At 40.2% G+C, this 26,286-nt stretch overlaps 2 protein-coding genes across 8 annotated transcripts in view; one reads left to right on the forward strand and one right to left on the reverse strand.

Annotated features, from left to right (window-relative positions):
• Positions 1 to 2,276, reverse strand: part of MBTD1 (mbt domain containing 1) — a 55,525-nt gene extending 53,249 nt beyond the window's left edge. For 5 of the 7 annotated variants that reach the window (XM_044983562.1, XM_044983561.1, XM_044983558.1 and 2 more), the window contains exon 1: positions 1,738 to 1,877. In XM_044983562.1, the coding sequence (XP_044839497.1) occupies positions 1,738 to 1,758 (21 nt within the window). In that variant the 5' untranslated portion in view covers positions 1,759 to 1,877. Of the gene's footprint in view, positions 1 to 1,737; positions 1,878 to 2,120 lie in introns of those variants that run through there. The other 2 variants (XM_044983566.1, XM_044983563.1) reach the window with 2 other exon arrangements.
• A 2-nt stretch (positions 2,277 to 2,278) lies between these two features.
• Positions 2,279 to 21,484, forward strand: UTP18 (UTP18 small subunit processome component). The gene is made up of 14 exons (XM_044983567.1): positions 2,279 to 2,703; positions 4,279 to 4,412; positions 4,597 to 4,692; positions 5,746 to 5,822; positions 6,108 to 6,193; positions 7,367 to 7,492; positions 7,979 to 8,153; positions 9,252 to 9,352; positions 11,195 to 11,285; positions 13,340 to 13,463; positions 16,134 to 16,308; positions 19,547 to 19,689; positions 20,505 to 20,569; positions 21,299 to 21,484. The coding sequence occupies exons 1-13, from the start codon at positions 2,428 to 2,430 to the stop codon at positions 20,527 to 20,529; spliced, it is 1,629 nt and encodes a 542-aa protein (XP_044839502.1). The 5' UTR covers positions 2,279 to 2,427; the 3' UTR covers positions 20,530 to 20,569; positions 21,299 to 21,484.
• The last annotated feature ends 4,802 nt before the right edge of the window (positions 21,485 to 26,286 follow it).

Here is a 26,286-nt window from a genome sequence, read left to right on the forward strand (position 1 = left end):
ATTGTGTTATTTACCTCATCTTGAAGCTTTGAGACCTGTGTGTGACTCCCTGACACTAAAAATGTCAAATCACTAGGCTGCCTCTCAAACTTTAAATGACAACTTCCCCATAAAAGGAATACAAACTTTTAAAGGGACAGTATCAATTTAAATATGGCCTAGCATGTACATTTTGTAAGAATAAGGTTTTATAAAGACCACCATCACAAACAGAACTGGTTAGTCAATTTCTTTTTTTTTAAACTTCTACTATAACCAGCAGCTCTTTAAAACCAAGAATTTTCATGCAGTACCTGGAAATCCAACTGCTACAAACTTGAAAGTGAAACTAGCTTCATAGTTATATTGCTCAAGCTGAGAGAAATGCCAAAGGTAAACCAAACCATAAACTAACACACTGAATTTTTTAAAAGTAAAAGCATTTTAAAAATCCAAAGCCATCATTAGTAACATAGGTAAAGTGACTGCAACATTTGAAAAAATCTAGTGTCTCATTAAACCCTCATTGCAAAAGCCTTAATTCCAAAAGGGATAATACTATAATAAAAAAAATAGTATCCCCAACCAGCTCCCCCACCAGTAAATGGGAATCAGGGCAGGCCTGAATTGTTCAGTTAAAAACAAAACAAAACAAAACAACCCATTGCTATTGTTTCTAGTTGTCAGGAGAGCCTGCAGAGACAATAAGGCAGCCTGCAGAAACCTGCTACCTACTACAATCTTCTAAAGGGAGAAGGGATCACAACAAAAAGTAACCTGTCTGAGCAGGGTTGTGCTGTCCTCCTCTACATTACCAGTTTCTCTCCTGGTGATGACAGATATTGCAATGTATTTCAGCAAGATATTAAAAGTCTCTCTCATAACACCGCGGAACACTCCCCTCCACTATGCTCATTCACTGTCCCAGCATGAGTACCTTCCGGTAATTATACTAATTATATATCAAATGTATGCAACCTACTCTGCATTTGCTGCAACCTACTCTGGTTGCATGGTCTGTTCCAGAGCTGCTATGCAGATTAAAGTTGCACGAACAAAACTCCTAGCGAGAGCTCTCACCGGAACTAAGGAAAGCCTGAAAATTACCGCAGGAGGAATCGCAACAAAAGAAAGCAGCGAAGCAGCCCCGGGATCAGAGCTGCAGCCCTCCCCTCCCTCCCTCCCCCCCCGCAGGCACACACGAGGGGGCCGGGAGGGGCGGAGAATCCGGAAAAGAGGAGAGCAAAGTAGCCTAAAGCACCAGAGCTGGTGACTGCGGCTGCTGCTCTTCTCTTTTCTCGCACAAAGCCCCAGTGCTGTCCCCGGCCTTCCCCCCTCCCCGCCCCGAACCCTCGTGCGCCGGTGGCTCCCTCCCCCCCCCCCCACATGCACACGGGGCCCCTCCGCTTTGCCCCCCGCCTCCAGCAAACACATACACATGAAACAACCACAACAGACGCTCGAGGGTGCTCCGGGCTGCTCCCCTCCCACACAACTGCTGCGGCCAACACAGCTGCTCTGCTCCCGCCCCCAGACCCAAGGAAAGCTCAGTCTCCCTCCCACACCGTTCCCACGGCTGCTGGCTGCTCTCCCCACCTCATCAGCTCCGAGCCCCCCCGCCCTGCCCCCGCACCCTCTCCCCGCAGCCCCAGGGCTGCTCCCCACAAGCACTGCACCCACCCGCACACCCGGTAAGCCCGGCGAGCCCACCGCGGCGGCGGCCGCTGCCCTGCCTCCCCCCGGGGCTGTGCTACTCACCAGGTCCTTTGTGTTTTCCATCAGGCCCTCATGGGCAGGGGATGCCTGCTGCTCTCAGCCCCCCCTCCCCTCCGCTCAGCCCCCTCCCGCTCTCCCCCCTCCCCTCCGAGGGGCAGGGCCCGGCTGGGACAGGAGGTGGCCTGGAAAGTTCAGCCTCTCACTTAGGCAGAGAAAGAAATTCAACTCCCTGCCCAGAATATCAACAACATTAGCATAACGGCAGCGCGCACGCGCCGCGCCGCGCCCGGCCCACCGCGCGCTCTCATTGGGTCGCCAGGTCTTCAGAGCCTCCTCGCTCGCCGTATCCCGCTGGACGGAACCATTTTGTGGCGAGGGGGTGCGAAGCGGCATGCTAAAAACAGCCTGGCAGTTGACTGGCTCACCTGATTTGCTGCTTTGGAGCCCGGTATTGCTGTCCGGAAGATTAGTTGTTATAAGTGGGATTAGTCCCTTCCGTATGGACAATAGAATAGTCCGGCCTGGGGGCCTATCACGTGGAAGGGAGGAGGGGGGGAACGGGTCACGTGAGACTGTTTGAAGCGAAGGGGAACCGGACTGAATCACGTGAAAGAGGCGGGAGGGGGCTGGTGAGGTAGGAACTTGCTCACGTGGGAGACAGACCTTTCTGTTTCCGCTTCCGGTTGGCGAGCGGCGCCGCCTGCTCCGGCCGTCGGGACGTTAGGCGCGGAGATGGAGCCGGCGGGTTCTGCGGCCGCGAGTCGGGGCCCCGCGCGGAAGCGTGTCCGGGCGCAGAAGAAGCGTGTCCGGGCGCAGAAGCGCTCGGCGCCGCCGCCGCCGCCGGGGACGCCCGGCGATGGGGGCGAGGAGGCCCGACGCGCCCGGCACCTGGGGCTGCTGGCCGGGAAGCCGGTGGTGGAGCGGTGCCTGGAGGAGCTGGTGTTCGGCGGCAGCCAGGACGCCGAGGAGGAGGAGCTGCTGCAGCGGTTGCGGGGCCCGGGCAAGCAGGTGAGGCGGCCGCGGCGGCGGAGGAGGGGAGGTAGGTGCCCGTCCCCTTCCCCTTCCCGTCAGGGAGGGCGCTTGGGGAGGAGGCGGCGGCGGCGGGACACTCTCCGTATCCCCCTTGCCTGCCCACCCAGCCCTCCGAGGCCTGGCGCCCGCGTCCCGGCCCCTGCTGCGGCCGCCTAGCAGCGCGGAGACAACGAGGACCCTCCCCCCGGGGGCACCCTCGGCCCTTGCAAGGCTGGCACAGCACGGCGCGGCTCCCGTGGAGGTGCTTCTGGCAGGGCATCTCTGCCCCTGAGGCTGGCTACGCTATTTGTGCCCAGCACGGGCACAAATAGCGATGCAGATGGCGAGGCACTGCTTAGGCGAGCACAGACCACCAGAACCCTGTGAGCATGCACCCTAGGGTGCCCCATCGGTGCCCACACACACTGCTATTGGTAGCTGCGTAGTGTCCTGCTGCCTCCCCCAGCTAGAGCCTTTCACTGCCATGTGTGGCTAGCTACACACCGCACTGTGGACACAGGCAGCTGTTCACTGCAGCGCAGATCCACATATACCATATGTGCTACTGTCAACATAGGTAAGGCCTGAGCCCTCAGCCGAACTATGGAGGGGAGGGGACAGAGGAGCCCTGACTAGAATGGGATAGGGAACTGTCTAAAGCTCTTTAAATTTATATATGATTTTTTTTTTCCTGAGTAGTTCTAAGTATAATGTAAAATTGCTTGAGCTTGTGCAGTGATTCTCAAATTTGTACTGGTGACCCCTTTCACACAGCAAGCCTCTGAGTGTGACCACCCCCCCAATAAATTAAAAATACTTTTTTATATACCGGTATTTAACACCATTATAAATGCTGGAGGCAAAGCGGGGTTGGGTGAAGGCTGACGGCTCACAACCCCCACGTATAGCCTCATGACCCACTGAGAGGTCCTGACCCCCAGTTTGACTACCCCGGTTGTAGTGGCTATTGCTACAGGCATTTGGGTGTAGAGAACATGGGTTTAGAGGCAGAAACAGTTCCCAGATCTAGTGGGGTTAGCCTTTATTCCCTTGGTGCACAAGGCATTAAGAATAAAAGAAATACAGGAATACAGCTGAAACTTACTGAAAAGCTTGTTTGAAGGGGCATCTTATTACACTTCTGGAACCTGTGGGTTTAGGCTAGTCTGTCAGTAGCAAAAGCCAGGCAGCTTTTCTTTTAATGTGTATTTTCTAGTATAAATAAACTGTTCTCTAAACTTTCACCTTTTGTGAGAAATAGTGGGGAATGGACTGTGGGAGGGGAGGTAGGTATCTGTCCCATTCCCATCAGAGAGGGCACTTGGGAGAGGTAATAGATACATATCAGGAGGACTGGGGGGCTGCTTTGCGGTGGAAGAAGGAACTACACTGTCCGTATCCTCCTTGGCTGCCCACCCAGCCTTCCAGCACTGGGAGAGTGGTGGTTTTACTGTCTTCTTCTTGATTTTTCTCCCCATGTGGAGAAATGTCTTAAAACTTCCACTGTTCAAAGTTGTAAAATTGTTCTATTTGACCAGTGTTTATGACCCAATTGATATGGATTTTTTTAAGGTTGATGATGTAGTCACGGGAAATCTTCTAAAAGAGGACTCCAGTGACTCAGAAGTGGAGAATGAAGCAAAAGATAATTTTCCTCCATCTAAAAAACCAGCATGGGTGGATGATGAAGATGAAGCCGAGGAAATGTGAGTTAAGCTCTTAATGTAGTAATGATGGAAACGGGAAAATAGAGGTATTGACTTTAAGACTTGGAAGAAATACCGAGTTTGCTATTTTAAATGGCTGCTTCTTGAAGACTTAACAGTCCTTATTTTCTTTAATACACTTTCTGCAAAGCTTTAACATTGAGAATGTAATTTTGTTTTCTAGAATTGACATGACCCACCGTTATCGGAAAGACATGATGAAAAGTGATGCAGAGAAGAAGCTTACCAAAGAAAAAGTTCAAAAGAGGCTTCAAGAACAGTAAGAATTGTTAATTGATTATGTTAATATAAATTTGCTGCTAATTTTAGTAACATGAGATTAGATATGTTGTGGTCAAGTGAGTTTTCCCCCTATTAGGAGCATTTAAAATGCCCTTTTGACCAAGGAATTTAGGCGAATAACTTAAATTCCTTAAAGCTAGTGTGCCCAACATCATCAACCATGTTGTTAGGACTTAACAAATAACCAGTATAATGAAAAAAAACTACATTCTTAGCTTGTAATTGTGTTGCTTGTGTCCTTGGAGCAGACAGTCTTGTTTCTGTTTCCTTACCATTATTCAACATGGTAGAGCAGATAATATACAAATTTAGGCTTCATAAAATCTGTCATATGTAACTAGATGTGTTGCTTCATCAATGAAATGCATCCAGCCCTAGAGGGGGATCATGTTAGCTGTCTTTATGTGCAACAGATCAATTGAGAATAAGGAAGAAAGACTAATAAATCAATTCACATTGCAGTTTAGGCAGGAAAGATTGCATTGTTTAATAAAGACTTGAATTGTGAACCAAACAGAAGTATTATGCAAATAGCATAATATTTGTGCTCTTATTACTGCAAATTTGTGTATGTTACCTTACATTTAAGGACCCTTTTTGTATGGATGTGAACTTAGCTATGTAGGCAAGTCTGTGTATAAATTGAATTTTACATAAATGGCTAAGTATTTTGCTCAGGTTTAAAATCATCACTACCCTACCTAAGCATTTGAAAACCTTAACTTCTCATGCAATTAAAATTTTTTGAGGGAGAGAACATTTTATATATGTATATGTCATATGGTTTAGGTTGTTTACAGATTTTATGTACTGAATTCAGTTAATGGAAGCTGGAGTAGAAAAGATTTTTTAAAAACAGCAAAGGAAGATTCTGGCTGCTGTATCTGAGTGTGGTGATGTGATTGTTGGGACGGTGTTTTAATATCTCCCTATTACTATGGGAAAAATTGCTGAAAATTTTTTTGGCAGTATGATGGTCATTAAGAAAGAATGGGCATATGAAAGTTCACTTTTTTTTTTTTCCTTTTAGATTTCAGCGAGCTATGGGAGGAGTGCCTCTCTGGGCCCAGAAAGACAAGAAGAAAGCCAGAAAAAGTGCAAATGATGGTAAATATATTTAAATACTTTAGAAAAGTATTCAGTCCTTCTAACATGTTCCTTTATTTTGAGTGACCTTTTAGAGATTCATTTGTTGCCTGGCATTTTTCCTATTCTAATTAGAAAACACTGACTGTATACTGGATACCTGCTGCTTTGTGCTCTCTATGCTTTTGCTTATGGTTTTGACTTGCAGCTGCAGCGAACACATAAGATAATGTTAAAGAACATGTATGTGGGGATGCAAGAACAAATTGTACATTCAATAAGCAGTTTTAAATCTGTTTTAATTAGATGACAGTGATGAAGATGATGAGCTGCTCCGCAAGACAGGCAATTTTGTGTCTGCGTCAGAGACTTTACCAAGAGGCATTTTACAGGTAAAAACTGCCCTCTCATTTCCTTCAAAGTGTTTGAATGTAGTTACTGTTGATCGGTGTATACATATTTTATAACACAAGAAGTACCATTCTGGTTGGGCAGCAGTTTTTGCCAGTGGTTCTGTGGATGGCTTACTGCAGGGTTTCTCACTTATATCTGTACCCCCTGGCTAATCCTCAGTACTCTTCTCTTCCCTCCTACTACCTTGGGAGACACTGGTACAGGTTGTCTTAATATTTCCCCTCCTTTCTTGCATGCTTTGAGCAGTGGAGTACCTTAAAGTCAACGTTAATTATTACTGGCATCTGAATCTTTCTTTCTTTTTTTTTTAACACATTGAAATAAATGAGGCAGTCCACACCTCAGAGATATTGTTTCAGGTTCTTTGCAAACTCTTCAGTCAATACTCGTTTCACACTTTGAAGGTTTTCTTTATAATTATAATAACTAGAAACTTACTTTTTAATTGAAATTGAGCCTCCACAGAACAATTCGGAGAGATTTCTGTACCCCCCAGCTGGTCCTCTGGGGCCCACTGTGTGGTCCACTCCATGTTGGGGAAACACCCTCTTACTGAAACAAGTAGTCTCCTTCAGGTTATTAATTGTTCCAGATTAGCTGACTGCCAATTTTTAAATTGTAGAAATTGGGTAAACTATTTCCTGAGATAGATAGATAGATATAATATATATATATTTTTTTTTAAAATAAAGTGCTGCATTTTGCTATTGTATTAATACAAGAACTCATCTGTACCACTGAGGCTATTGTTCACTGTTGTTGCTGTGCTACATTTAAGATTGACAGTCCTTTGTGGCTTTCAAAAGTTGAAGTGGAGGAAAAGCAAAATTAGATTTAATGGAAGGTTAGCTGAAACCTTATTTACAGCTACTCCATAATGTGCTGTGGATGACACTCTTTAATGCACAGAAATATGAGAACTAACTTCAGAATACCTTTATTCTAATGTGTGAACTAGGTGATATTCTACGGTTAAGCAGAATGTTTACAAGGTTAACCCAAGGTCCCTCCTGCACTTCTATGTTCTACAAGATCAGTGAAACTGAAATCCCATTAAGCCCTCTTTCCATGAGTGGAGTGGGGGAGGGACATGCAGTTGAATCAGGAACTGATGCCTGCGTTTAAACCACATTGATCTGGTCTTTTTCTAGATGAAAAATTGCTTGGACGCTAATAATGAACGTCCTTCTGATGCTAAACTGAGAACAGTGCAGTTCCACCCTTCTGCACAAGTAGTTATGACTGCTGGACTAGATCGGTCTATATCACTGTTTCAGGTGAGCAGCTTGTGTTCAGTTTATAAAATGTGAAATGAACAATGAGATTGTGGATCACTTTTAATGTGCTTCTCAAGTGTTGGCTATATTAAATATAAAATAAGTTGTTATGCCAAAAATAGCTTTAGATAGGATTGTTGCTGGGATCACCTCTCCATGTGTCACCATAGGAATTATGGTTGGCTGAGTTGCTTGGCTGTAGCTGGGGTGGAGTATTCTTAAATTGAGGGCCTCTATCTGGAAACTGTTCTCACCTGTGATCTATTGTACTTTGGCCACATATGAAATATATGAAACTTGTTTTCATCAGGCTGCTTAATTTGAAGGTTTCTTTGGGATTGAATGGAGCGAGCTATTGTTTTAAGCTGGTATTTACTACACACTCTCTTGATTCTTGTACTTACATACAGAAATAGATCTGAAAGACACATTACAAATGAATGTATGAGGAACAAAAACAACTTTTTTTTTCCTGTTTTCTTGAAGGTGGATGGTAAAACTAATCCAAAGATACAGAGCATACATCTGGAAAGCTTTCCAGTCTATAAGGCTCGTTTCAGTGCTGATGGAGAACAAGTTATAGCTACTGGTACCCGCAGTAAACTGTTCTATGTGTATGACATGATGAGTGGACATATTATTCCTGTAAACCAAATAAGAGGTGAGGTTTTATTGCCATGTTCAATGCCTTTTTAAGGTCTACAATTGTAAACCTTTTGAAAGAAAAAGTAAAATGCTTAATGGCACCAATCCAGATTTACTATAGATCTCAGTCACTTCTGAATGTAGCATATAGTAAGTATATACGTGTTGCAATACTTTTAAAAATCTAATTGACACTCTGATTTGTCAATATTCTAAGGAAGCTCTCTGCCAAAATCTTATTTTTAAGCCTGAACTCTTTTAGAGAATATTCTGTTAGAATAAAACTTGAACACACATCCCTCTAGTCTCTAAAATAACCCAATCTGAACTCTTACAAGGTTAGCTATCAGCTGTGTCATGTTTAGGCCAGATACAATATGAAACTCGTGAAAATATTTAAAGCTTCTCTGCCAGCCAGATGTTATTAGTTGAAGAGACAGCTCATCCATATAAGAAAAGAGTGTTAAACAGCTGCCTGTGAAAAGTCTATCTTTTTTTTCCTTCTAGTAATGTGATAGTTAGGCTTGTGTTGAAATTTGTGGATCCCCTCATGAAGGGAAAACTTTCAAAATCTATATTTAGCAAATGTCTTGAAGTGTATGTTGCGTTGAATGTATTTTATAGCATAAACTCTGACACAAAACATAAATATTAGTATTCTGAGTGGTCCCACACTAGTTTATTGTACTCTGGTTTTCATTCTAGTAAAGTCGTAATTCACATTACCTCATGTTAAATTCTGCACTCAGGTGGTGAGGAAAAGCATGTTACCAATCTCCTAGAACTGGAAGGGACCTTGAAAGGTCATCGAGTCCAGCCCCCTGCCTTCACTAGCAGGACCAATTTTTGCCCCAGATCCTTATGTGGCCCCCTCAAGGATTGAACTCACAACCCTGGGTTTAGCAGGCCAATGCTCAAACCACTGAGCTATCCCTCATTGATTGGGGACAATGAACAGTGTCCACTGCTTGATACAGCGAGGACTGAACAGTCACAATAACTGCCTATATTTCCTTTTTTTTTCCTTCCCCCAGATCAAATGTATGCTACACAAAGTGGTGAACTCATTGGTGTAAATTACAGTTCTTAAAGTTTTATCTTTTTTTTTCCCAAGGAATGCAAGATAAATTTATCAGAAAGTTTGAAGTATCTCCAGATGGATCATTCCTGCTGCTTACTGGGGCCTCAGGTTATCTACATTTGCTGACAATGAAGGTAGCTGTCTTGTTTATCATTAATAGTGGCTCTCAACCCCCGGGGTATGCTGTCATGGAATCAAGGAGTTGTGGTTACCCACTTCATATTGCTAAGTGGGCATGGTTGGGGAAGCAAGGGGTTTTCCACTACACAAAAGGCCAAGAACAGCTAGTCTGAAACATCTCTATCTCTTTGGAAACCATTAACTCTTGCATCTGCTTCATTTGAAAATACTACTGTACTTTAAATGAAGGGGCTTTACCATGACACACACTAAATAAGGCATACCATTTTTATGATGATATAACTTTTGCTTTAAAAAAAGGGTTGTATGCGGCAGAGTTTTTTCTTAAAAAAATTTTGTTCGTGGTTGGTAGTGGAACTGGATAACACATGATACTGGTGATGGATATGGAATTTTTCCGCTCTGTTTGAAGTCCCATCCATCTGCTAGTGATAGACTGATTTGCAATTTCTTAGTGGGAAACAGTATTCATGCCAAAAACCGCTACCCCAAATGGCCCTAATGAGCACTTCTTTTGGCAGAGGTACCTAAAAGTGAGCAGGTAGTGAAGACTGACCTATACTGTCCATTGCAGTAACCTGTACTATATGAGGCACATTAGTGGGGCTATGGATAAACTTACACTGCTGTTTCGCTCTGTAGATTTCTAGAAGTTTTCATTCTCAGGCCAGCTCTTTCATTCACATTTAAAAACACCAATGCACTCTTTTTGGGGAGAAGCACAAAAAATACCCGCCTAAAACCTTGTAAATAACAATATGTTGGTGTCAGAAAAATGGGAGTGTGGATGTGAGCTATTTCAGTAGCTCATGGATTTTAATGTCTTACTGTTCTGTTCATAATTGTCCTGATAAGTGAAAAGAAAATGTATCTTGCATAGAATACTATATATTAAACTACAGACTTCAGACTATATTTGGAGCCAGCCAAAAACACATAAAGGAGATGAAATACCCTGTCAAAAATGAGGGTGAAAAAATGAGTAGACCGTGCATAGGTTTGAATACTTAATATAAGTTAATGTATTCATGTTTTAAGAAATATTAATACTTTTTTCTTTATGGTATTGCAAAACTGAAGAAAAGACATTTGTCCTTTTCCTTTGTATAGGTATCCTCCCTGCCCTTGAATATCTGACAGTCCTTTCTCAAGAGTGATTACTTTGCCCTTTTGTGGCAGCAAGTTTTGGGGGAGAGAGCAGCAGAGAACTATTGTCTTGAACTTATCTAAAAGCATTTAAAGTTACCCATTTCAGCAGGGAATGTTTTCTAATGGATTGGAAGCTACCTTTTAAAATCAACTTACTTCTAAATCACAATATGCAGTAGACCCAGTTGTACTCCCCAGTTGATTACTTACAAACAGTTCTGTTGTATTATTCTTCTATAATCGTATGTAGTGCAACATAATGGAAATCAGAAAAGGTCCTAAATATCATTCATATATAGCCTGTGAGGAAAAGATTTATAGAGAGAATTTTGCCTAAAAGAAAATCTGGAATCTTTGGTTAGATGCGATAGCACAAAATAAATTACTCTATTAACATTCCCCGTGACCCTAATGTGCAACTGTTTCTGTGCAGAGGGACCCTTGTGCCTGTGAAAGAGCAAGAGCAGGATTGGAGCCTTAGTTTGTAAAACTGAAGTCCTGCTAGATGCAGCAGGAATCAGATATTCCTTTGATATACCTACTCTGATACCTAAATATTAGGGTTGATGGGTGGGAGTTCAGGCAATAAAACAGAGACGTATCTGACTTCCACAAGTGATACAGATCTGATTTCTCTTGGTCTTCTGAATAATTGTTTTAATAAATGTTACTCTTTGTTCTCCTAGACAAAGGAGCTGATTGGCAGTATGAAAATAAATGGAAAGGCTGTTGCATCAGCATTCTCTCCAGATAGCAGCAAAATTTACACACATTCTAGTAAGTCATTTGAGTTTTCTTAAAGAACATTAATTTCAGATTTATGGATTTTATTTGTAGTTGCTTAGGCTGTTAAAGAATGCCAGTTGGAAATGATACCCTTAAACTTCAGACTCCATGTACCTCCCAAGTATGTATATAAACCCTAATTTACTTTCAGGCAAATACGGTCATCTGCCACTGTCTAGACAAGATTAAAGGATTGGTGAATACAGGGTAAAATAGCAAGAAGGGAAATGAAAGGAAGTTTGTTTGATGGTGAGCAGAATAGAAGGATGACAAGTATTATGTCCAGAATGTTTGACAATCATGTACTGCTTATAGGTTATTGAAACTAGATTTTTCATATCCTGTTGAAGTTGCTTTTTTAAAAATTCATTTATAGGTGAATGCTTATATCATACTCTGTAATATTTAATGGAAATGCTTTACTGGCTTGACACACTTGCTAATACAATTTTGACCACCACAAAACTTTTTTGCTATTCCGAAGGTAGAAGTTATGGCACATAAGGGGGGGGGGGGGGAAGAGAGAGAGAGAGATTACTGAAATTTACAATAGTCAACAATGTTTTCAATGTTCTTTACTCTTTTTGAAAGAAACTCTCTAACAAGAAGATGGTATATTCAGCACTGTCCTCTCCTGCTTTGAATCAAACAGCTCATTATTTCTGGTTGAGGATTTATATCTTCCCTCTTTACATCTCTGTTGCGTGATGTTCTGGTGCTGTTGGCTGTGTCGATTAGAACACAAAACCAAGTGCACTGTACACTACATATGGAATACTGAATTCTGGTCAAGACGCTGAGAGAAGCTGAAAGCAAGGTGGCACGAATAAGCAAAAATGGTGGTTCCTTAATGACTGGTGATCAACTTTGTAGCTCTTTGTGAAAAAATGCAAATTTTAGCGTTGTTGGATGTTAACTTACACATCTTAGCTATACCAAAGAATTCTGAGCAAAGTGATCTTTTAGTATTTCTGAACAACAGGCTGCATAGCATCCCAGGAAACTTGACCTTTATTGCCTCACTGGCATATTGGTTATGGTACTGGATCAAAGACATATAGTATAAAAATCTCTTGGGCTCAGATCTGTTCTTGAAAATATTCCCTCCCAGTGTCTTACTGGAATTCAATTCTGGACATGATGTTTATCCTTACTATACTATGGACCTCTATCCACTACCGCATAAATGCCCTGAACATGCAGTCTCAAAAAAAGTGAGGAATAGTCTTTGAATTGCCTTCAGATGCGGGATTGGGGTAATTGGAACTCATAAATTCGTTTTGTTATACTGAAAAAAATAAGTCTTTCTGTGCTGATATGGCCTGTTGGAGAAGCATCTGCCTATCCTTGCTTTTTGTACTATTATCCCTTCAAGCTGGTCTTGCCTTTCCCTCAGAAGGAGGATTTCTTTAGGCTTAAGTTTATTCAGGCTACTGATGGGTGGTGGCAGGGTCTTTGGCTGTGTTTTGACCATATATTGTATAACAGTTGGATGGAGAAGACAGACTCACATGGTTTAATGTTTGGGGACTTGAATTTAAAACAATACTTTAATATTGGGTAAATCTAGTTCATACCAAATGGGAACGATAGTGGCCTGAAATTCTGGCTAGATACAGTTTTACTGGTATCTATGTAGAATCATGCCTTCTTTTGTACAAAAAGTAGTGTCAATAGAAGTGAATTGCCATATTAGGCTAAGTTAGTTTTACGTGTTAACTCCTTCATCTTTAACCTAAGAATGTACAAAGAATTGATTTGCAAGTATGAAATTTGAAAGTCAGTCCCATGTTGTTGTTTTGTTTTTGTTTTATTTTTCTTTCCCCCCTGGGTTGTGTTTTTGTTTTTTACCAAGGCTTTTCCTACTATTCTGACAAACTTGGCGACCATAGATATATCTGGACATGCATGGTTCAGATTTCTCCTAAAGGAGGTCTTAAAAGTAAATTTTGATCTTGCCCAATTTTTTTCATAGTTATTTAATTGCTACTAGGTTTTATACACTAGAATTCATTAACAGTTACTTTTCTTTTGCTCCTAATTAGATGAGGGTGAAGTTTTCATTTGGGATGTGAAGAGTAGGCGCTGTCTAAACAGGTTCACTGATGAAGGATGTTTGCGTGGAACATGTCTTGCTGTATCAAAAAATGGCCAGTACGTGGCATGTGGGTAAGTGATAATAAACTAAACATTTTAAAGTTTTTGAATGTCCTATCTCTTTCCCTCTGTCATCTTGATGCTCTTGGGTAAACTGTTCACAATGTGGCAAGTACAGGAATAGGACGTAAGACTAGATTTAGACTGTGTACCCTGGAAATGCCATTGTAAGGTCTCCCATGTAGCCACTCTATGCTTGCAGGAGAGAGCTCTCCTGCTGGCATAATTAAACCCCCCCTAACGAGCGGTGATAACTATGTCGGTGGGAGAGCATCTCTCGCTGACATAGCACTATCCATATTGGTGCTTTTGTCTGTGAAACTTTTGTCAGTCAGGGGTGTTTGGTTTTTTTTCATGCCCCTGGTCAACAAAAGTTTTACTGACAAAAGGGCCAGTGTAGACATAGCCTGAGTTTATTAGGTGGAGAGCTGCATGGACTTAGTTCTTTCTCGTGAACACCTAACCATTGTGTTCCATAGGTATCCATAGTACTGTAATATTACCAAATCTCTCAATTTTCCTTCCATTCTAGTCAGGTAGCTGTGGGTAAATTGTGATCTCTTAACAAAGATTCTAGTATAGGGATTTTTTTTTTCTAAACACCAGGAACCTTTGACTCTTTCTTTCCTGTATATTTTTACTAGTACAGCCACTGTTACCGTGGTCTAACTACAGAACTGTTAAAATGCAAACTGGATTTATGTGACCACTTCATGTTAATAAATGTCAGCTCAAGGTTTGTTTGTTTTTAACCTCCTCAATCTCTTCCCAATTCTTTCCTTTCTCATAGTTAATTCCTTGTTTGGACTCTTTTTAAAAAAAAAAAAATATATATATATATATAGCAGTCATTTGCAAGGACACACATCAATTTGAAAACTGCACTAATAGCAAATACTCAATTTTCTAAGATAATTCAGTTGAAAAAAGCTGATGGAAAAATGTTTGCTTGGTTGGTGCATTTGCTGGCACTTCTTGTGCAGTCAGTTTCACTGCTCCCCTGATCAGTCTACCCTTGCTTTAAAAAGATCCTTAAGTAAAATTTCAACAGGGGAGCAAAAACCCATTATAAAATATTTTAAAAGGAATATGAAAAAGCCTGGTACATCAAACTGGAATCTTATTGAAATAATGATTTCAAAGTTTAAAGTTTGAGTAAACATAGTATTTGGCACTTACTAAAGCATCTGGAGTAGGATATGATTCTTTACCTAAAACCCTTTTTTAAACCAGTTTATACTGTAGAAGTAATTACCAATTGATGATATTTGACCTTGGTTTGGTTCATCTTGAAGAGACTCACTGGCTCAGTGATGAGATTATTTCAGTAAATGTAGGTTGAACAAGGTGACTTTCCATGAGGAGGAAATCTATAGATTGGTTTCAGTAGCTGGAATACTGGTAACAGTTTTGTATTATGTATGGAACTATTGTGGGTTAGAACTGAATACAATATGCACAGAAAGGGACCATTAGAATTGCAGGGTTCAAAAAAGAGCTAGATAAGTTCATGGAGGATAGGTCCATCAATGGCTATTAGCCAGGATGGGCAGGAATGGTGTTCCTAGCCTCTTTTTTACCAGAAGCTGAGAACGGGCAACAGGATGGATGACTTGATTACCTGTTCTGTTGATTCTCTTTGAAGCACCTGGCATTGGCCACTTTTGGAAAATGGGGTACTTAGATAGATGGACCTTTGGTCTGACTCAGTATGGCCATTTTTATTTAAGGGTACATTTTACTTCTCCAGATGTGATCTAAACCTGAAAATATATCCTTTTAAATGGGTAACTAGAAAATAATTTTTAATATTTGTCAGTTGTATGACACATCTTTGGTAGCCTGCTCCAGATGAGACTTTCTAAACAGAATAAGGGTAGGTCTACACTTAACGCGCGGGTCGATGCGGTGAGTTCGACTTCTCGGAGTTCGAACTATCGCGTCTAATCTAGATGCGATATTTCGAACTCCCCGGGCGCTCCGGTCGACTCCGGAACTCCACCACTGCAAACGGCGGTGGCGGAGTCGACCTTGGAGCCGCGGACTTCGATCCCGCGGCGTCTGGACGGGTAAGTAGTTCGAAGTAGGGTACTTCGAGTTCAGCTACACTATTCGCGTAGCTGAACTTGCGTACCCTAGTTCGACCCCCGCCCTTAGTGTAGACCAGGCCTAAGTGTCCAGAATTGTGACATGTAAAGTGAGTAACCATTTGGAAACTAGTAGTTCAGAATGTTTAGTTATTTAATATAGCCTTGAATTTAGAATACTTCATCTTTACTGGTATTACTTCTAGGTTACAATACTTAGCCTTTTTATAAACGATATTACACAATGTGTGCAGTGTCTTCCATAGATAGCCAGGCCAGAAGGGACCATTATCATCATGTAGTCTGACCTCAGAACCTGGAATTGAACTAGGGACGTCCAGAGCTGAAAGCATTAATCTCTTCAGCTTGAACTAAGGACCCACGCTCACATTTGAGAGTTAATGCTTTGTTTAGCTGTTACTGTGGATATTAGTAAATATTCAGTTAGGGGGAAAAATGGTTTAGGTTTACTTGAATGGTATATGTAGATATGAAACTACTTCAGATATAATCTAAAATTATGTCACAAACTGAGACTGTTTTCTTTTCCACATGGTCTTTTTGAATAGACTATCAATTATTTCCCTCTCTCTAGCTCCTGTTCGGGAGTTGTGAATGTGTATACCCATGATGTTTGCCTCAGAGAAACCAATCCTAAGCCAGTTAAAGCCATAATGAACTTGGTTACAGCTGCTACATCTTTGACCTTCAATCCCACCACAGAAATTTTGGCAGTGGCCTCCAGTGCAGTAGATGATGCAGTCAGGCTGGTAAGTCAAGCCTTTATTCTTTTCAGTGAAGGTTTGCTGTGATGCAAATACCCAAATTGAACAGGATAATGGCATAGGGAGGTGATTTTATTGTTAACAGCAGTATACACCTGTGCCAGCCTCATTCTGCTATCTGATACTAGGCCTATGGAACAAACACCCTAAACTTTTCATTTTTCTTTGTACTGTTTTGTAGTGCCATGGGGCCCTAACCCCCGTTCACTTTCCACTGTGCAAATACGTAACTTAAAGATGGTCTCTGCCTTTGAAGAGCCGTACCTAACCTTGATATCTGGTTCACTCCAGTGCCTTCTGGAAACCCTTTTTCTTTCCTCTTTGATCAGCCCTACTTGGTTGATCTGAACACTAAGGGTAACAGTCTGCTAAGTATGTAGTAGTAGTAATTTAGACTTCATTGTTGGCCTTTTAATGTGGCCTTTTAATGCAGCCTTCATTATGGATTTTCTTCTCTAGCTCTTTGAGGATTTTGGTTCTTCCTTTGTCCTCTTTCTCTCTAGCCAGTAATAGAGCTGTCCATTGATAAATTGGAATAAAAATTACTTTTAAAAATAGGATTTCCCCACACTCAGAAAAAATAAAATGGAATTAAATTAAGCAGTATCCAGTGATTAAATGGAAGATATAGTAACACACCCCTACATATAGTCCTCATGTTCTTGTAATTACTCGCCAGCTGGGAAGGTTGAACTGAATTTTTGAGAACTTAGTGCAGCTCCTGACTGGCATGGAGATGAGGCTGGTAAAGCAAAGCTCAGCTATCTTCCTTTCTCCATGCTGCTATTATCTGTTTTAGGCAAATAGGGTGGTACTAATGTACATTTTCTTAACTGTAGTAGTTTGAGAGGCTATTGAAATTAGTGTAAACTCAAAATATTGAAAGATGTAGTTTAGTCTATTGGTTTTGGTTCTGCATATCAGAGATCCTCCACAGTAAAGCTGAGGCAAGATTACATGATTTGTATTCATTAGACTAGTACTGTGGTAGTAGTCAAATCACATTATTGCTTAATGATGCTAAACCTGTGATTTCTAATGAAAAGAAATCAGACATAGTGTCATTAGAATGCTTGACTGGAAGAAAATTAGAGGTGAGCTGACTGGTTTCAGTGTATAAAATGACTTAACAGAACAGTTTTATCACATAACAAAGCTATGAAAGATAAACTCAAGATAATGACATGCACTACACTGAGAGAACAAGCAGTATAATTTAAATACACGTATCTTGCAATGTTGAGGGGAAAATATTGCTGAAATATTGGTCCATTAAATCTATGAAGAAGTATATTATTAGGGATAAGTGAGCACTTAAACTATCTCTTAATCTGTTTCAAATACAGGACACTTGCTGTTGTGACAAGATATACCTTGAATTAGTACCTGAGGGGTCAGGTCTCCTTAGGACTAGTTATAATTTAATTCTCAAAACAAGGAGAACCTTCTGAAGTCAAGAAAATTGAAAACATGATTCTACCAAAACAAAAATCTGAACTCGGGTTGGGTGGGGTAAAAAGTGGGAGAAGATCTTCAGAAATTGATGCTAATGCTTTGTTAACCATTGTAGTTCCTTACTTTGAGGCATGCCTGTCCTTATTTTGGTACCAGACCACCTTACCACAGATTACATCCACAGACAGGGCTATTTTTCTATGGTTCTGCAAGTGCTGGTGGGTTACCAGGGATGCTTCACTGATGTGTTGACTAATCAGGAAGAGTGCATGATCCTTGCTTCTTTAAGAACACAGGACTATTCAGAAAGGTACAAGCAGGGGCTTCCTTTCCCAACTGGCTGATTCAGGGGTGCTGGAACAATTTGTACAGTGGAGGTGCTGAGAGCCATTGAACCAAACTGTAAACGCTGTATGTTGTAGAAACCTCTTTAAGCCAGGGGGTGCACAAGTACCCTTAGTTCCAGCACCTGTGGGCAGATTACCTTTGGCAATGTTGAAATGCCAGTAGTGATCCTAGGGGACCCAGTCTACCCCTTGCATTTCTGGCTCATTAAGCTGTACATTAGCCACCTCAGCAGCACCAAGGAAAGGAGGTGCAGAATGTACAATTGAATGTACTTTTGGTAGATTGAAGAGGCACTGGCATTTGTTCACTCACAAGATTGAATCTCTGAGAAAATATTCCAATGTTTTTAACTGCTTGATGTGATACCTGTGAAGCAGAGGGGTGGGGTGAGAGGGGAAATGGCTGCTGGTAGCCTCCAGGTTGAGTAACCATCCTGCGTAGTCTCAAGTAGATGTCTGATTAAATTTGAAGCCTTTCGTTCAGTTACTGGAAGGCAGGCAGAAGGATTACTTTTTTTTCTTCCTAATCCACAGCTTTGGAGTTGATGTTGAATCTCTGTTAATCTAACCTTTCCCAAACCTCTTAAGTCCTCAATTGACTGCCTCTATAGTGGCTCATCGATTTCCCAAGCTACAGCAGAATGAAATTGATCTAATTTCTTGTTTGTTTTACTGCTGCCTCCTTATTCCCAACAGCCAGCAGAATTGGGAGGACAATATTATAGAATATCACTTAAGCTTCAAAATGTGATTCTCTGTTTCTTCCTGAGCATACAGGTAGAAATGTAACTTCAATAATAAAAGCTTAAGTTCTATACAGGCTGATGGCACTTGCTAAGTAATACTTCCTATGGATTTTTTCCAGCCCTATTGTGTACTTTATAGTATTTAGCGTTACTGAACAGTAACAATTATCTGGCTTTCATTTCAACCGTGTAAGGTTTCAACATTCTAGTGAATCAGCTTTTGTCAAAGAAAGAAATATGTCTCTATGAAACTCTTTAAAGTTTCAGAGACATATTTAAACTTTCTTAAGGTTGAGTCAATTAAATATTGATGCTTTATTACGGGTTTTAAATGTACCTTAAGTGTTATGTTATTTGAATTGCTGAATAATGTTAAATTAGTTAATAGAAACAAACTCTACAATCTTCTCCAAAATATTAGTCCTGGTGCAAGGAATCATTTTAAAGTAACCATTACTCATTTTTTTCAAAATAAACTCAACGTGCAATAAAAGGATGTCCTGGAAATGTAATGCTGGTATTAAAATGAAATAAACTCTGAAAATAGTGGTTTAAAGTAGATACATTGAGGTATCCTGTTAACTACTTAAACTGTTTTCTAATTTTATTTTTATTTTTTGAAACTGCATGGATTGTTGAAACTTACAATAGTTAACTATATACTTCTCTTAATAGGTACACATTCCTTCACTTACTGTGTTCTCAAACTTCCCAGTGTTCAGAAGAAAGCTCATTTATCTTGCTCAGACTATGGACTTTTCTCCCCGAAGTGGTTTTTTTTCCATAGGAAACAACAAAGGCAAAGCTTTGTTGTATAGGTATGTATTAAATTAGCCTCCTTAACTTTTTTTGTTTGACACCTTTTACTGTATTTAAGGTGGGGAATTAGATGGCTGCAGAGACTGGTATGGTAAGGATAGTCTTTGATATCTAGGGCACTAGCTCTAATTGGAGACTCAATTAGCTTTTATGGAATGTATGAAGTATATACAGTGGTTGACAAAACATAAGATACATTTCAAGTTCCAAAGAGCAAATCTTGTGGTCATTTCAATAGAATGTGAAATGAGTTTAGTCCACATATTACTCAAATGTCCATACCAAAAAGCACAGTCATAGTTGTTTCAGCAGAGGCCAAGGACTGAACAAGGCACAGATTGAATTGTTCTAACCTTTGAGGCACAAGTTTAAAAACTCCTCTCTATTTAAAGCTTAATAACTAGAGATTAAAAATCTCACTATGTAAATTAGACTTGACACAGGTTGACAAGTGTTGTGTTGGGGGCAGTTATGAGGATAAGGTTTAAAACAGTGAGACTGCCAAAAAAAAAAAAAAAAGTCTTGTCACTTCCTCCTTTAATATGAATTTGGGAACAGCATATCTGTGTTGATTCTTCACATGCATCTCTTCCCTGAGCTGTTAACATTTGAAAAATATACTTTGTACAGTCCTGCAAACGACCCTGATGTATGATGTAACAAGGATCTCGTAATATATACTGTACAGGAAAATGTTTGGGATTATACATGAGAATACCTAGTATTTCCAGACACAGTAGTAACAAAAGTTGTCTTCCTCCTACAATAACATTTGTAAGGTTGTTTGGTTTAAGTGCTTAACTTTTTGTTTCAGGTTGAAACATTATTCAGATTTCTAAGAGAGATGGTATGAGGAAAGCTACTTTGAATCACAAAAGTGTAAGTAATTTTGGGTCAGCTGTCAATAGCATAATTCTGGGGAAACATAAGTTTTGATCTCGCTCCTCTTCCCTTGATTAAAACTTCACCTTGGTGTGTTGGGGGGAAATTTGGGAGGCATTTCATATTTCCATGTAATACAAGTCACCATGATGTGTGTGTACTTGAGGGCAGGATTTAATGATGGTTTGAGGAACAAATTGTTGCCAAGCAGGCTCCAATCTTTGCTGCTCTGCTAATGGATCTCTAGTCAACATACTTACCCCATCAGTCATTAATTTCTTGTCACCTTTCTTACAGATAAGACCCTGCTCTAATGTTGTAAATATTCTGGCCTCGATATTATCAAACAATAGAATAGTTACACTGCAGGCTTCAGTGGGGAGACACACAAATCGGTTTACAATTGGCATAGCTTGATTTGGTAACTGACTGATTTAGGTATGTCCAAAAAAAGGTTTAATTTAGACAGCCTGTGTGGTATTTATGCTTTTTAATCTGTTTATATAAAAGATGTACAATACAATCTCATCACATTGTTACACATCAGCTGGGTGGCTTCCACCAGTAACCCAGAACTATAGATCACTGAACCCAAATGCCTGGAACAGTGCAAACGGGGAACAATGGCACAGATTTCATATGTAAACATCAAACCAATATTTGCTTTCTGTGGCGTCTAACGTTTTGCAGATACTAATGTCTTCCTCTGTACTATTCTCTCCCCAGATGCTGTAATCTTCAGTTACAAGCATGCTGATTTAAAAAAAACAACACAAACTGCTGATTTTTAAAATACTTTTGTATTTTTTATGAAAGTTTTATGAAACTACATAAGTTCCAATGTTGTGCTTGTTTGGTGGCTTTTGTGAGTATTGTGTTGCTTAATAAAAGCACTGATAACATGTTTCCGGACAAGTCTTTCAGCTTTTTTTGGGGCGGGGGGGTGTAAATTAGTGTTCTTGGAAGTAAGTAGGATTTGAATGGCTGGTGTGCTAATCCCACTGTGTGAGCTATCCCTCTTCAGCAAACACTTCGATTCTTTTCTAGTTATTCTAGGAGTATCAACTATTGCAGTGCCAGAGATGAGCTCAACACATTGAATTTTAGCCAGCTTAGTGTATATTAAGCATTAAGATATTTTCCAAGTCATTGGAACCTAAGTTGGCCTTGCGGTCCTAAAAATACATCTCTTATAAGAAACTAATTGTACATTTGAATTTTTTTTAATTCTTGACAGAAACCACTGGCTAATCATAAGAGATTTTCCTGAGGTGCCACCTATCAGTTTGCTGACTCTTAAACTTTCTAACTATGAAACTTTTCAGACGTGAGTCAACCAGCAGGGATAATGTATAGATGCCGATGCTTCAACACTGGAGGCCAAATATACAGCATCTTTAATTTCACTCCTTACCTGGTCTGAACTGGCTTCCTAGCTCCTTCCATAGAGTCATAGACTAAAGGACAAAGGTGAACAGAAGTCTATTACTGCATAATTGTAGTGATTTGTGATCACTAAGTATTAGCTAACCATTTTTTTAAGTAGATCAAGGAGCTCTTTTAAATACAATTGTCCACTTTACAGAAGGAAAAATTAACAACAACTAACCTCTTTTGAGCCTGTGCACATTAGAGATCAAGGGCTCTACTTTACTTAGGTAACAAATCAGTTAGCCATAGAATAGCTCTAGTTACCAAAGTAATTGGTAGCTATGGAATCACTGTTAAGCCTCCAGTGAAGATGGAAGTACAAAAGAAGGTATTGAGTTCATTTTGAGTATTTTCATCCCTCAAGTAGGGGAAAAATGCAGATTTCAAGTCTTAATGCTCTCAACATCTTTTGAAGCTATAGCTACCAACCTTTTCTGTAAGCTATGGGAGGAAATGCTAGTGTGCTTAATAGCATATACCATGGTGTTGTAGTCATGTTGGTCCCAGGATGTTAGAGACTAGGTGGGTGAGATAATATCTTTTATTGAACCAACTTCTGTTCTCTCTCTCACCAACAGAAGTTACTTCATATATACATATTTAAGGGATTTTTTTTAAACATCTCACAGTTGCCCTCAAACCTACTATTTAGTGGATTTGTCTAAAACCTTATGACTGGACAAACCCAACAGTGATGGAAGAATGAGTTTGCTATCGGTGTATAAAATCAAGAATATCTGAAACTTTTTAATCTCTTATCAGTTTGACATTTGCAATAAATATAAATTAAAACTGGTTGATTTAATTCTTCTTCCTGTGGGACTGAAATATGCACTTAAATAAAATGTCTGCTCAGGGATTATTCTTCCTGTGGCTTTGAAGAAATCTAGCTAAATTTTCCCTGACTGAAATTTTACTGAATCTTTCAAAGCCAGTCTCACTGAGGTAGCTCTCTATTTATTCACTAGAGGGCAGTATTGTATCACACAAAGCAATGCAGGTTTAAGTAAATATGAGCTTATATTTCAAACTTGTTCTGTGACAGTGCCTGCATTCAGTACCAGAAAAGATACTAAGCAGCTCATTTTGCATTCATCCAAGTATTACAAGTGTAGTGTTAAAGTATTACAAAGTTCAGTGTTAAAATGCACACAATTATATGAGAAGTTGTTTTCAGAGGACAGCAGACGCCTAAGCACTGGTAGGAATGAAACACTACTTCCAAGAAGGGCATAATAGTTGAAGAAATTTAGTGGCATGGGTCTTTTTGGTTGCAGAATGAAGCAACTTCATAAATGCTTTGCTTTTAGATTGAGGTCTATAAAATCATGACTGGTGTAGAGGAAGTAGATACGTGTTGTTTACTACTTCTCATAATACAAGAACTAAGGGTCACCAAATGAAATTAATAGGCAGCAGGTTTAAATCAAATAAAAGGAAGTATTTCTTCACACAATGCACGGTCAACCTGTGGAACTCCTTACTAGAAGATTTGAAGGCCAAAACAATAACAGGGTTCAAAAAAGAACTAGATACATTCATGGAGGCTAGATCCATCAATGGCTATTAGCCAGGATGGGCAGGAATGGTGTCCCTAGCCTCTGTTTGCCAGAAACAGAATGAGCTACAGGGGATGAATCACTTGATGATTACTTGTTCTGTTTGTTCCCTCTCGGGCACCTGGCACTGGCTATTGTTGGAAGACAGGATACTGGGCTAGATGGATCTTTGGTCTGACCCAGTAGGGCCATTCTTATGTTCTTAATGTTTAATCCTTCTAACATCAGTGTGTGGTAAGTAAGTTTCTCCACTTAGCTACCCTTGCTTTGCAGATGGAGAAATCTTAGTGATTCAAAGTCACACAGCAAGTCAGTTTAGCTGATCTGGGGTTGGAAATGGGAGCTCCTGGGTCCCAATATCATTTCGTGTACTAGACCACATTGCTTCTGACAGAGTTGTTCTGTCTTTCCTTAATGTAACCTGAGATGGGGGTAGTTAGTCAAATTAAGAACAAAACAGTAAATGTAAACATTTTCTGGTAAGCTACAAATTAAAGTAAAAATAATTGAAGTGCAAAAGTTACAAGTTTTTTAGTTTTAAATTGTGATGGGGAAAATATATGTAAACAGTTTTAAGAACTACTCCCTGCTATAAACAAGAATAATTTTTGCAAAATAAAATGCAAAGGACATCTATAAAGGGATAAAAGGGGGTGGTGTCTGAGCCTGAACTGCATATCAAGAGATGTCTACCAAACTATATTTCTTCATGGGTTTGCGAATCACTTGTATCTAAATATATATTGAAAAGCAGTAGCAGTAATATTCTAAAGTTTGTTTATGTAAACAGCCTTCTTAGGGGTAATTGTTGCACAGAGCTCCTTTTGAAGTTTAGAGGAGTCAGCTGCATAAAAGTCAATAGCAGGACTGTGACCCATTGTTCATTAAATGGAAGCTAAATCTGCCTGTGATGGGATAGGTGGTTTTGCATTGTAGATGAGAATTGTCCATTTCAGCTAAAGTAATCACTACAGTGGCTTATTGGTATTGACTCAAAGGTGTAGCCAATTGTTAGAATACATTTGTCATTCATTCGTTACAATGCTCAAGATTCCAAATAACCAAATTTAGCCCAATTTATTGTATAAAGGCAAAACAGTGCAGTACAAAAAGGAGAGATGTCTCCTTCCAGGGAGCAACTCTTATCTTGGAGCGTGTTTATCTTATTCAGAAGGTGTGCTTCAAAGACGCACACTTGAACTAGTGCATTTATAGTATGATTTTACAAGTTACAAAAGGCCTTGCACGTCATGTGAAGTTTAGCCCTATTAGGTTGGTGCCAGCTTTGTCCCTGGTACCTCCCTCTATTTTCCCATATTTCATACTACATTCCAAATGTTGATGAGCCATGAAAGTACTACCTAACTGTACTTAGTGAAAAGTATTCATGCATCTTTCTGTTGACAAGTTTCCCATTTTCTAATGCCAAAGCTGACTTCAGCTTTGCAGGGTTGTGAGATTCTTGACAAGTTGAACGAAAGTGGGGTTCAACTTCTTGTTCAGCCAATCTCTCAGACAAACAAGTTTGTTTACGTTTGCAGGTGATAACGCTGCCCGCTTCTTGTTCACAATGTTGCCTCAAAGTGAGAACAGGTGTTCTCGTGTTGTAGCTGGTGTAGCAAGATATTTACATGCCAGATGCGCTAAAGATTCATATATCCCTTCATGCTTCAACCACCATTTCAGAGGACATGCGTCCATGCTGAGGATGGTTCAATATAGGTTCAGTCAATGATAATCCAAAACAGTGCGAGTTGATGCATGTTCATTTTCATCATCTGAGTCAGATGCAACCAGCAGAAGGTTGATTTTCTTTTTTGGTTGTTTGGGTTCTGTAGTTTCCGTATCAAAATGTTGCTCTTTTAAGAATTCTGAAAGCATGCTCCACATCTTGTTCCTCTCAGATTTTGGAAGGCAGATTCTTAAACCTTGGCTTGAGTGCTATAGCTATCTTTAGAAATCTCATCATCTGAGACTACTATAACATAAAATATATGGCAGAATGTGGGTAAAATAGAGATGGTGACATACACTTCTCCCCAAGGAGTTCAGTCACAAATTTAATTAACGCTTTATTTTTTTAACAAGCGTCATGAGAATGGAAGCATGTCTTCTGGAATGGTGGCTGAAGCATGAAGGGGCATATGAATGTTTAGCATATCTGGCATGTAAATATCTTGCAATGCCAGCTACACAAATCCCATGTTGTAAAGGAGCATTAAAAAGAGAAAGAAGAGCAGTAGATATAAAATTGCTGATTTAAAAAAAATTAAATGGGGAAATATGGAAAGAAAAGTCATGGCAGGAAGAGGTTAAACAGAGAACCCAGGCCACAGTTATCTCTATTACAGTAGTACATCCAGATCTCCTCCAGGAGTAGGGCCCTATTGTACAGCTTGCTTATACATTGTACAGAGCTTACTTCCTTTCTCTGTATTGTCTCTTTAGTGTGTAGCACCCCTTTTTTACCGACAGGGAACTGAGGCAGGGAGAAATTCAGTGCCTTGCCCACATTTGTGCAGTAACACAATGAGCTGAGGCTTCTTGAGTGTTGGGTGTGTGCCTTCATGAACATTTTCTCCTCTCCATAACCCTGCCTTGTTTGTACTGAAATATTTTTCTACCCTACATAATAACGGTCAGTAAATAGAGGTCTTTAAGTGTTTATTGGCAGCTAAAACATGAATACACCCAAACTAGAAATCCCTTGTTTTTCTCCTCACC

This window comes from Mauremys mutica, chromosome 12 (genome assembly GCF_020497125.1).
Source record: "Mauremys mutica isolate MM-2020 ecotype Southern chromosome 12, ASM2049712v1, whole genome shotgun sequence".
NCBI lineage: Eukaryota > Metazoa > Chordata > Testudines > Geoemydidae > Mauremys > Mauremys mutica.

Coding starts and splice junctions, on each gene's coding strand:
- UTP18 (XM_044983567.1), top strand. CDS start 2,428: ATGGAGCCGGCGGGTTCTGCGGCCGCGAGTCGGGGCCCCGCGCGGAAG. Junction 4,693..5,745: donor CAAAAGAGGCTTCAAGAACA/GTAAGAATTGTT, acceptor TTTTCCTTTTAG/ATTTCAGCGAGCTATGGGAG. Junction 13,464..16,133: donor GGCCAGTACGTGGCATGTGG/GTAAGTGATAAT, acceptor CCCTCTCTCTAG/CTCCTGTTCGGGAGTTGTGA.